We start from the raw sequence: 12,922 nt of genomic DNA on the forward strand, positions 1-12,922 counted from the left end.
CTTATCTGAGAAAGCTGCCGACATTGGACTTGCCAAAAATAACCTCGTCAGATTTTTAAATTAATTGTTGCTTATGTACACTGTAGTGTAAAATACAGTTTTCTGTTTGTCTTAAATCACCTCTAGTGGACATGAAATTTGTATTTCGATTCTGACGAAAATTACAAATTTCTACAGTCAATAATCAAATATATAGAATAAATTGTTCTAATAATATTCTACACTCTTACTAGACACTAATTTCATTTAAATTATTTATACTTGTTAATACTAATGCTAGATTTTTAAAATTTATATTGACACGAATCAAGTATTCGACGTACTATCTAATAAATGAAACCCTATAAAAACCCGTTTAATCATACTTTATTGTCAATTAAGCTTGAATTTTTATGAGCGTCATAAAATACAAACTAAATGATTAATAAATTGCAAATTTTAGAGTACCGCGGTGGTCGATTGGTTAGTGCGTTCGACTCGTATTTGCCAAGCTAACGATCCTAGGTTCGAATCCCGGCGTTGCCCATGGTGTTTTAATTGAGATGATAAATGTATTAAGTAATGGTTTGACTCCCTGGACATCCACCGGGTAGTTGGGCGTTAAACCCTCTTTGTATGACAGGAATTATTATTATTTTTTATATATATATATATTTTAAAATTGCAATCTGTTCCCAAAGTAATTTTAAATTACAGATATTTAAGAATGGCCCTTTACAGACTTACCTAATTTGCCAACTTTTATATAAGTGCGTAAAAAATGAATTTGACGCGGGCAATAAGGTTAGTTGGTTTGCTGTTATTATATATCCAGCGATGTGCAACAACTGTTTTGGCTGATTGAATTTCCAGAAATCAATCCAAAAGCGTTGAATCGATTGAGACGACACAATTTTCATTGTTAAAGGAATTAATTATAGTCACTTAACTTGAACCCAAATTAAAGTGAAAACATAAAAGACAAGGATTTTATTGTTCGAACCATAAAAAATATGGTGTTATTCGTTTTGTGCTCGTGGGCAAGAAATTGGATTTAGAATTTAATGTACTATTGTGTTTCTAAAGTGAATTTTTGAGTATATTAGTAACAGTGAAATGAAGGCGACAGACACTCAGTAATGTCTATGTTAAAATCTTCGAAAAGCTCAGATTTGTTTATTGGCTGAGACGACCTTTTGGCCTTGCCGATTAGTGTTTACGTGACACAACTTACGGTGGGTTTCCCGTTTAATTTGCAAATTCAAAACAAGTCCGGTTTATTAAAAAAAAAAAAAAAAAAAAAACGTTCTTAAAATCTTAAAATGTCCATTTAAAACGGGCAAGATAGACGACAGAAAATATTGCGATTTAATCTAGAATGAACTTATCATGTATAAATATTATTTAAGATGTGTAATGGCTGTATTTAGTTAGTGGTGGTTTTATGGGAAGCGGTCCCAAAAACCCATCTATAAATAATTATAATATTTTTGGCTTTTTTAAATAATACATATCACTTCCTTTTAAAGTTTATTTTTACGTATACATTTTTTTTCGCCTTAAAAGGTAGTGAAAGCGTACCTCCTTAGAAAAGTCCTAACTATTCATCTGCATAAACTAACCAATATGTGGAAAATAAGAAAGAAATAATAAAATTTAAATACAGCGAATCTCGAATCACGAGAAAATACGTATATTCCGTAGTATACACTGCCTATCAAAAAATAAATAAAATAAACGACCACCTGGTTTTATTTATTTTTTTAATTTCCTATCGATTGCTATAGGGCGCCGCTCCAAAGATTTCCTGGCTCCACAGTTCAATTCAAAATTTTAGTAAAAAGTCCAAAAATTAACATCTTCCCGAATTTTGGAATTTACTGATGGATGACTGAAGCTAGGAAAACATTTAAAATGACTTCTTATTTAGAGTCAAATTTTCTAAAAAAATGAGACCTAGCACAGGTCTATGACATAAAATTCCATATCCAATTCATTATTTAATTTCTCCATTCTAAAATCCCATTCTTCGTCTGCCTGAATTCCATATGTAAATGTTTTTCTTTAAATGAAAAGTTGTGTTCTTTCTTCAATTAATTTATTTATTTTATAAAAACAAGAATGGTGTTATTAGTTTTTGTATTATATTTTACTTTGGTAATTATCTGTGTTTTTCCAAAAGTAAAGTACAATACAAAAACTAAAAAGACTCTTCTTGTTTTACTACGTTACATTTATATATTTAACTATACTTATGTATTAAGATTTGCAAAAAAAGGAAGAAATAAAAAAAGTTTATTATTTAGCATAGAAATGGGTTAATGTTGATGTTGATTGAACTAGATAATTGACTTGATCATTAATCGATATCATTTTGGACTATTTGCACCTACAGACGTTATTAATTAACTTTTACATTTCTAATTAGAACTATTTCCGCTGTGTTATAAATGTTTAGAAAGCGAAAAATACTTGGCCATTTCTAATTTGTGAAATAGTCGGGAATTTATCAAGAATAAACGTTACAGTCAACTTACTGTCTTACCGAGGTGTAAAACTCATTAAGTTGGAAATATCTCGTTGAAATTCGCTTAAAATTGTGAAAAAATGTGCATTTTGAATAATTTGTGTAACTTTTATTCAAATAGTTGGGATTTTACTGGCAATATCGGGTTAATTGATTTTAGAGTTTGATGTCGTATTATACGAAGCATAAAAAACGTTGTATGATTGGTATGGTGGTGTAAAATTTCATTTATTAATTTCGTTTGAACGGAAGCGATTTATGAAAAGTGACAATAAAATATTAAAATTGCATTACCTTATACCGGTATCCCATGAGTCGGGAGTCTTCCACGTGCAAACCGTCAACACAGACTGATCGCGGTACGTCTACCTCCTCCTGGACGAGCCCCCTTCCACCCCGGACGATTATCAAAGATTCTGCCCAAGACCTGGGGATAACACGGACTGATAATTTCGGCCTTGCACTTGAATCGCCCACATTCCATGCTTTCCAACCCGTGCCGATTTTCAGACCCGAGTGCATGTCTCTCTTTCGTATGTTTTCTTCGTCGGCTCGGCTTGCCGTTGAGAACAACGCATGAAGGATCAGTGACGCTCTCTAAACACGCCGAAACCTTTCCCTTTGTCTTAATTTTGGCTTACATTAAATCTTAATAGGATTTTTTATTTGTCGTGGTTATTGGGTTGGATCAATTGAGAGCTCACAAGTGCTTTTTTTAATGCTTATCATTTTAATATGCTGTTTTATAACTTCTTTTGTATTAGTGTGCTAGGATGCATTTCTTCTTATTATCTTGAAATATTGCTTCATTTAGCAATGTAAAATTTCAGTGTTTGGACCAGTTTCAAAAACTTACATCTCTATGATTCTTAAAACAATACAAAAATAAATCATAATTTTAATAAGTTGAAAATACCCTAACAGTTTTCTAAAGATTATTTGGAAATCGTGAGATGCGGTCTGGTGTGACGTAGGTTTTAAAAAAACATTTTCTTTGTTGTGTCAACGTTTCGATCTTTATTGAGATCATCTTCAGGGCTCAAAGGGTTTGTTTTCAGTCTTGAGTGTCGTGTTGCTCACTTGAAAACTATTTGCCTTCACTATAAAAGTTTTAGGTTAGTGTTAGGAATGGAATAGGGTGAGGGTTAGGGATAGATTACGGTGTGGGTTATGGGTGAATTTCGGTGAGTGTTAAGGATGGATTACGGTGAAGGTTAAGGGTGAATTACGGTGAGGGTTAGGAATGGATTGCGGTGAAGGTTAGGGATAGATTACGATAAGGTAGGGATGGTGTACGGAGAGGATTAGGGATGGATTGCTGTAAGAGTTAGAGCTGGATTACGGCGAGAGTTAGGGATGGATTCCTGCGAGTGTTAGGGGTAGATTACGGTGAGGGTTACGGATAAATTGCTGTGAGGGTTACGGATGGATTACGGTGAGGGTTTGGTTAGTCAGGGTTATGGTTATGAACGATTTAGTTACATATTCATGACTCAGTGTTTTTTCGTTAAGTGAAGAAAATGCGTTTTTTTATGTGCTTAGCGTTTTTTAATACTATTACAATGTTATGCTTACATAATTATGTTATATACTTATTGTTTTATAGACCGATGTATAGAAATGATTGGGTGATACTCATAGAAGTGTTAGGCAGCTAGCCGGATTTCTCGTAATATACTCATCATCAGGCAGCAGATACGAACACGTGATGAGTATTTATTTCTCGACATCCGGATAGCTGACTAAAACTTCTTTGAACAGAACTACCTTTTCCAAAATTTATGTAATGAATAAGTTGAAATTAAATACTGTGTTTACTAAATTCACTAATTTTGTGGTCCGCTTGACCAATTAATACATTACAATTAATTAAGGTTTTTAGTTGAGATGAAAAACAGTTAATGACACGAGCGGGATTCGAACCCACGATCTTCGGCTAGATATGCCGCTGCTCTACCACTTGAGCTATCGTGACCTCGATCCACTCGGACATCAACTTCCTATCTCAATCCCACCTTATGAGTTTTCCCTCCTTTTGGCCATTTTTCAGGAGGGACCTTATGAGGTTGAGATTGGAAGTTGATTGTTGGCTTGTTCAACCAACACCTAGTTTAGATTTAAAAACACGTTTTTACCTGAATAAGCTGGACAACGAATCTAATTTTGATTTGCTAATCAAAAAACCCACAATTTCAAGATTAGTACAAAAAATGTTTAAAAAACAAAACATATGCCTTAACATAAAAATAACGGCATGGATAAAACCGTCTGCCGGACTATAGCCTATTTATTGCATCTGAAAACGTACCATTACTTACTTCTAAGTAAAGAGCTAAACATTTCGTAAGGCATGTGTTTGATGTCTATATGTAATTATTTTCCCTTTTTCGTTTATGTCCCTAGACGATTTTTATATTCCTCGTAGTTAACAACTATGAGAGCGAAAAGCCTATCGAAGAAAGTGAATAAAATGCTTCATTAGGTTTACTTTCCCTCCTTTTGATCTTAGTTCACAACTCTGCCGGTTTTTTTACAAATTAAATACAATAAAGCAAGGATAAAACAAAAAGAACAGGTATCGTAATAAAGAAAATACTTCAGTTTTGAAATCCGCCCTTCCGCCTGTTATGTATTCTGAAAAGCAATAATAATAATTAGTTTTCTCGTTTAATTAATTATTTTTCTTGGGAACTACTTTACAACTTTTCTCTCGTATCACAGCCAACAGAAATGCGATGTATGTTAAACATTAAAAATAAATATCGAAGAATCCTTAGATCACGATAGTTCGTAATAGGGTTTGATAACTAATCCCATAAATCTTCTTGTTTTCTATTCGATTCTTCAGTAATTCATCTAATAAAACTTTTCAAAATTTATTTATTATTAAAAGTTAACTGTTTCATCCATATTTAGTTTTTGAAAAAAAATACTAGGAAGGATAGCAAAATCCGTTATCCTTGGCATTGTATTGTTAACGGCTGTCTCATTCATCGTAGGATTTGGTGGATAATCCAGTCCCGGTCGATCAATAGAACTAGGAAAGATACTTTTCTCAATTTTGAATTACGAACTCCTCAAAAACATTCTTCTTCTTTTGTCCGAAAGAATTTTACTTCAATGTGATAAAGCTACTGGAGCCATCCTGAGTCTCTTTTAGCAGACGTTTGCAAAAATGTACAATAAGATGCAAGTGTGTTGCTCTGAGGATAATTGGCGATTTCACTAGTTGGGTAGAGCGAATTATATCCATTATTCATTAAACATGCCAACCATATCAAAATATGTATCATCAGGCTTTGAATTTTGTCAAACACATTGTATATCTCGGCAAAGATCGAATATATTAATAAAGATATTAGATTGTGAAAAATCTGGCTTGGATATGACCTATAAAAGATTTGTTTACATCATAAAATTCAAATATGGTAGATTCTTAGTGGTGTTGTATGGAGGTCACTGCCTCTACCTTATCTAATTGAAAAAATTGGCTTCCTTTCGGTGCCATTATTTTCGGAACCACCGTGAACAATTTTAATGAAGTTTTGTGCACCTGCTTAATGTTTGTTGATGATCATAATATTTGAACTCGGAAAATATATTTTTTATAAAGAGTTACAAATTGGCAAAAAAAAAAAAAACCCTGAAAAATCCCATTTTTTTCGCGCTCCCATCTCAATCTTCCTCTGGAGAAACTACTCATTGCCAGTACTCCTATAGGTATTAGTTGTTCTCAACTTAATTGAGGATAGTTTCACTATCACTGGAAAGAAGGTCGCGCGGCCATCGTATTTTTAATCGGCAAGGAGGGTTGTAGGCAATTCGTCGGGAGTTTCTGTAATCGGTGATGTATGGTGGTTGGGAGGTTTATATGAAATTGCCGATAACAGGAGTGATTACATCATTGACAAAAGGAATATTATATGGGTAATTGTGTTCGACATTCGTAGCTCTTTAGATGCGGAGGATATTGGAATGTTTGGCTGATACTACATTTCCAGCCCGTAAGTCCATATGGCTTCGCAATAGTGTTTCGAAGCAGCCTTTTAAAAGAGGTAATTTATCAAAAAGTCGTGAAAGAACAATGTAATGTTTCATAATTTCTTTCCGTGTGGATTTTTCTGGGTTAATTTGTATTCTTTTTTCACACCTTGACTCCAGTAGATCAGAGGATGGAGAGGTGAGCTTTATGGTAACCTGGTACAGTACGGGGGCCAGAACACTGCCCTGAAGTAGGGTAGTTTGGGGATGACGCCGACCCTTGGATGTCTCGGAAGTACCGGTCAATAAGGAAGCTTTGATAAGATAGTAGGTACGGGGAAGAATGTCCTTGAGCAAGAACAACAAACTTGGATCTCTATCTTCCAAAATAGATTTTTTAACTTCGTGCTTCTTACTTATTCCTGATATATATTCTATTCAATTATAATTATTTAATACTATCAGTTTATAACTTATATCTTACCAGCTTATGATTATCAGCGGCAGCTCTACCTGAAACAGAAATATATTGAATATTAATAATTCGCATTTACTATTTTTTAGCTATCATTCAAATTAACTGACGTAACAATAATTTTATTCTCGTCCCAGCCATAAAAGATCATCCACACTGACGTTCTTGTGTAAAATTGCGGAAATAGGAAGAAAAGTTTACGCCCAACTGTAGAAAGTAGACGAGGTCCTTAAGTGTAGAACAGAAAGGACATCCACACTTGTTTTATCTTCTCTATTGTATAACACGTGAGAAATCTCCAGGGCAAATGGACACACCGAAAACGGCGGAGAAAACGCCACTGTCTATCTCACGGAGTCCCACGGGCGTTTCGACAATGAGTGTAAATAAGCATAAACAAAAAAAAAAAAAAATCACTTTTACCGACAAAAGGAAATTCACGGCTCATTCCCACAATGCAATGGAGTTTCTTAATAAAGATAAATTACAGTCAAAAATCAAAAAGAAAAACTTGGCGATTACAATTATTTCAAACTAGCGTGATACGTATAGATTGGTCGTTTCTGACCATTTTTGGCCTTCTTTCTTCCCACAAATCCACCACTGGTGATAGTGAAAAACCGAAACTCGTCTTACAGACCAAAACTGCGAGGGTTGGCAAACCGAAAGTGATCAGAAAGTGCCAAGTTTCATTTCGGTTGTGTTGGAAGTCCGGGGCTAACTTCACTCTTCTATCTCCTAACCAAGTTAGGTTCCGGTGCTATCGTTAGCTGGACGCAAGTTTTGTATCTAAACACCTATTAAAACTCACACTTATTCTTAAATACATTTTCCTATATGCGTACTGCACATACCAGAGGTGAAGGAGAACTCTCCTTCATCACCCTATATACAGACTGCATAATTAACTTCGCTTAATATTTCGCCATTGGCCCTCTCCCATTATACATTCACTCTAATAAATAGTTTTAATACAACTCTTCTATTTTCTTCCAACGATCGGAATAGAAGACCTCCAAGCGCACAGTTAACATTTCTACTTGCTCTCTGTTTGGAATCAAGACACGGTATGACATTGGGTAACCACTCTCTCCAAGCCTTGAAGGTTGAAGGCTTTGCCCCATCCTCGTGCCAACCATGAATGTTTTTATTTTCAGATCAACACTTGTAACTAAAAAAACAAGCAGCAATGCCACAGCAGTGTTGTGTGCAGATACCAGTCTCACCCGTCTATTTCAGAAACTTTTTAGCTGAGATGTGTCCGTCTGGACGCGAGACAAAGTCTTTAGATCATTTTGGATTTGTTGGGGACTATCTGTAGACAAAATCCGTAATTTGTCTATAGACAGTAGCACAATTTTGTCAACGAGTATATCTAGGCGTAGGTTCTCTGCAAAACTGAAAAAGGTCCCCGACACAAAAGAGCCACTGACTAGGCAATGGGACCTGATCAACATCCTAAAGCTGAGTTTTAACAAAAGTAGAAAGGCATGGTAATTATCTGTTTAGATGCTAGGAGCACTTTGCTCACCTCTTTTCTCCCTTGGGCAGAAGTTATCAGATGAATAAAAATAACAACACAAAATATAATTAACATCTTACAAAACTTTCTAGCAAAAGAAACGCTGATATAACAAAATACTATGCAAGAATCGCAACACTATTACAAACTGACAGTTTTCCCTATGATTGTGCCAGAGAATTAGTCTTAATTTTTTTCCACACAGTTGTCCTGGTCTCCCACGTTGCTGAGAAGAACTTAAGTCGTATTTGGAAACTTATTGTGCCCATTTTGAAAGTAGAACAGCGACTCTTTTCGTGCTGATACAATTGTCTTTTTAGTTAACTTAGCCTGACCGATAGAGCCGCCATTTAGTCGTACGACCAAACGCGAAAGCTGATCAACATCCTAAAGCTGAGTTTTAACAAAAGTAGAAAGGCATGGTAATTATCTGTTTAGATGCTAGGAGTACTTTGCCCGCCTCTTTTATATCGATCGATTTATATTTAGTGTATGCATAATGACTTTTTTATCTCAACCAAAGCCGTAATTAATTGAAAAAGATTTTATTTGGTCAATCGGACCACAAAACCTAATAGAAGTATGCATAATGTTTAACACTTTAGAGATATTGTAAAGAAATCACGTACGCCCCTATTTTCAGAATCATTAATCAATGATCAATTTGTATCCTTCTTTCTTTCTTTACTAATTACAAAAGTCCTCCTAATGTTTTTAATAAAACGCTTAATCCGGCAGAATTCACACTGAAATACAATTAGATAAACTTATCCTCCGTTTGAGGATTAAATTACAAGAAATGAGCACTAAAAGATTACCCAATTTATGTTTTAATCGACTTGTACCAACTGTAGTTAACCATAAACTGCCTTATAATTAGTGTACTTAACCAAAACTAAACGATTTTGGATAAACAAAATATAAAGAAAATTGAAAAACCGCCTGCCGTTTGAACCACCAGGCGTAAAAACTTTCAACAAATTTTCCTTTACTATACCGCGTGCGAGTGTGGAAATCAAATTATTTTATTAAAATTATCTATTTAAAAATTTTCATTAATTATCCAAGTCAAAGTAGAATTTCACCACGATATGTACTGTGTCCTCTGTGTGAAAATGACTCACCTATTATACATTTTTTCTCTTGGACTGTAAGGAATTTAAATAGCACGGAAGGAGATTATGATGTATGTTAAATAATTACGACTAATATGATATTTAAGTTGTAACTCTATACGTAGTGTTAATATTGTCTTTAATACCGAACATCTTACCGAATCGAATGGCTCACTTTAAAAGATCAAAATAATTATTTAAAGAATGGCTGCTTTATAGGTAGTAATTATCCAGTGTTATTCGTATAGGCAGGTTTTCAACAGTTCAATAGCCTTTTATGAGATTCAGCCATATACAAAACTAGATTTGCAATCATTGTAATTTCGTCTTTGTCCTCCGACTCCTTTTGTATTAGTGCTAAATTACAATTCGCGTTCTTTATTTTGTTGTAAATTTTCAGAGAAAAATAAATTAGCACTTCTGGGTGGCTACTACCTCTGAGATAAGGTTTGACGGGAAAAAGTGTTGAAACGTGCAAGCCGGTCAACAATAAATTGTAAATAAACAATCTAGTCATTCACTTTTGGTGTTAAGGGTCATTGTAGTATTTGTTTCATACATTTTTAGAAGAAAAGCCCATTGGAATTTCGTTTCTTTTTCTTGAGCACATGTTTTAAAATGTGTATAAGTTATATACATCCCAAATGTAGAAACTTACTGAAATATTTATTTATATTTTTAATATGTACCCTATACATATTAGTAAATATTACTCATGTGGTCACAATAAGTTTTTTCACATGGTCACAGCACTAACACTAAGGCCAGAGCTGCACCCGGAGGACCCTTGCCAAGAAAGTCCATCCATTGCTGGCACTCAGGGGCAAGGAGGTATCGAGGCCATCGTCGATTAAGGCGACGTGGCGGGTTCTTGAGATGGGAATATGTAGAAAGGGCTCGAACAGTAGGGCTAGGACAGATCGAGAGGTTGGTTGTTGAAAATTTTGGAATCGGGAACGGATCAGTACGTTGACAAACAGAATGTTGAAGTCGTTAAGAATAGTGAGGATAGTAAGTGAAGTAGTAAGGTGCTTTGACGATTTGTCTAAGGAATTTTGATTGGACGAATCGAATGGGCTGTATTTTGAATGGCTTGGCAGAACCTCACAGTTCCACTCCGTATGACCAAAGTGGTCGCAGTAAAATATTGTATAAGGTTAGTTTAGTTTTGGTCCTAGAAGTCTTGGTAGTTGTCCAAGTCCACGTCTGTTGTCTAGGTATAGTCTTAATTATTTGACTTGAACGGAAATCACTATCTCTTTGTTATTGGTGTTCCGTGGAGGGCAAGACTGTTTTTTCAGTGTGAAATTTTATTCATTCAGACTTGTCCTTCTCTTTTTGCACCAGTCTTCCATAAGCTCAAGGTGTTCTGGATGTTGGATGTATCTAGGTATTTATATCGTCCGTGTAGGTGGTGATGATGGTATTAGGATGTGCCGGTATGTCAGCAGTGTAAACGATATAAAAGGTAGGACAAAGAATGCTCCCTTCTGGGACGCCGGCTTGTGTCTGACTTCCGAGAACTCGTTGCCACGCCCTACTCTGATTAGATAGGATTTCGGGATACATTTATAAAGTTCAACTTAGACTGTATCTTTTGAACTTTTGTGAAATCAAAATAGTATTTTGATTATTTATGTGTGGTGTTTAGTGACCGATAATTAATGATTATTTACAGATCACACCAGACCGCACGATCTCTAAATAATCATAGAATTATATCTTTCTATGTTTTGAACCAACTTTTATTCTCAAAAAGAAAGAAACGATCAATGAAAAGGACTAAATTTAATTGTTATTTTTATTGTAATCCTGAATCGCCGTTAGGCTCATCGTCTATTCAGCCCATACGGTCACAGGCAGACTTAGGAATTCGCCTGCCCCAAATTCACATGAGGTAGATATATACATCAAAAAGTGTATATCGACTCTGTGAATAGTTTTGTTACAGTTTAACCAAGGGTCTGCTGATTTACTGTGAAGACAATAGGCTGATGTTTTGGAAAATAATCTACTACGAGTAAATCGCCTTTTTTTTGACGTCCTGGATCGTAGACATATGTATGTCACCCGGGAAATAATCTTCCGTGTTTTGATTCTTTTTAGTATGAAGAAGGTTATGATTTGTGAGAGCAAATATTTGACAAAACAGTGAGGGACAAGTTTAGGATCAAATGATACGTAAATACGAAAGAAAAACACAGAGTAAATAACCAAAAACCGAGTGTTCACAGGGTGGTTATAATAGACCAATAAATCCAAACATCTCTTAAGGCATTACTGTATAGGATGTTAATCTAGGGCATCATACTAATACATTCCAGAACGAAGTATTGCTAAGCATACCTGACACCGTCTGCGTTGATGTTCGAAGACTTCGTATGTATTCAATTATATCGCGGGCTGTAAGGAGAAAAAAAGAAATTGTGATGTACAAAAAAAAAGGAAATTGTCGTGGTGAATGTGTCCGAGAAGAGTCGAAAGCCGGCCCACGCCGGTTTTGCAGTGGATACCGCACGCGACCCACACTTTAGGACCCGTTACTCCGCAAAACAACTTCCCGTTTGAAATCGGAATTTATGTTGTAAATAATTAATTATACAGTTCTGTAAGCCAATTTTGTTAAAATATCGAGCAAAACATTCTTAAGAAACTTTGATATAGGGCGCCGGTTGTCAGGAGAAGACCTCATTTAATAAATCGCTGACAAAACATTCGATTTCGAGACCACAAAGACGCATCATTGTTTGCTAAAACTCTTGTTTTTATTTACTTATTATTGATGATGCACCAAGCTAGATTTGAATCTTCCGATTCGCTCTGTTTACCGACTAATTTCTCCTCGCTTTTGTATTTAACCGAGTCTCGTGCGTTCGAGGAAAGTGGATTTACTCATATAATAGTCAATTATTGTTATTAAACACGAAGGAAAGAGTTGTTAAGATGTTTAGAAATCGTTTCCTTATAAAATAGACCGATTCGAAGTGGAAATTTTAATTGTAAATGGAAATGAGTCTGTTCCGTACTATTGAGCCTATTCTTGACGATTAATCAGTAAGTTTCTATTTCTAAAAACAAGGAAACCGATTTAACGTTGAATTATTCTGTAAGTGAGAAAACACATCTTGTACCTGTACAAAATTACCCTTGTCGGCGTACCAGGACGTACAAGGGCAAAAAGAGTTCCGTCAGGGCACCTATCAACCCTGAATCACTTTCGTTTCATACATTACTAACATAGCAGATCAATCGGGCAAAGGGTGAAAAATAAGTCCTCGGTGTTGTGGACAGTGGTGTAAAAAATGTTTCTAAAAAGGCCATCG

General features: G+C 35.1%; 2 protein-coding genes across 5 annotated transcripts in view; one reads left to right on the forward strand and one right to left on the reverse strand.

The window, feature by feature from the left end:
* The window catches only part of LOC106672569 (rab3 GTPase-activating protein catalytic subunit), a 64,253-nt gene that overhangs the window by 22,981 nt on the left and 28,350 nt on the right, over nt 1-12,922 (forward strand). The gene's annotated exons all lie outside the window — the stretch shown is intronic.
* Nucleotides 1-12,922, reverse strand: part of LOC106672570 (leucine-rich repeat and fibronectin type III domain-containing protein 1-like protein) — a 48,594-nt gene that overhangs the window by 15,967 nt on the left and 19,705 nt on the right. For 2 of the 4 annotated variants that reach the window (XM_014404097.2, XM_014404100.2), the window contains exon 1: nt 2,801-3,043. In XM_014404097.2, the coding sequence (XP_014259583.2) occupies nt 2,801-3,028 (228 nt within the window). In that variant the 5' untranslated portion in view covers nt 3,029-3,043. Of the gene's footprint in view, nt 1-2,800; nt 3,044-6,971; nt 7,001-11,945; nt 12,128-12,922 lie in introns of those variants that run through there. The other 2 variants (XM_014404099.2, XM_014404098.2) reach the window with 2 other exon arrangements.

This window comes from Cimex lectularius, unplaced genomic scaffold (genome assembly GCF_000648675.2).
Source record: "Cimex lectularius strain Harlan isolate CLEC.00 unplaced genomic scaffold, Clec_2.1 scaffold139, whole genome shotgun sequence".
NCBI classification, from domain to species: domain Eukaryota; kingdom Metazoa; phylum Arthropoda; class Insecta; order Hemiptera; family Cimicidae; genus Cimex; species Cimex lectularius.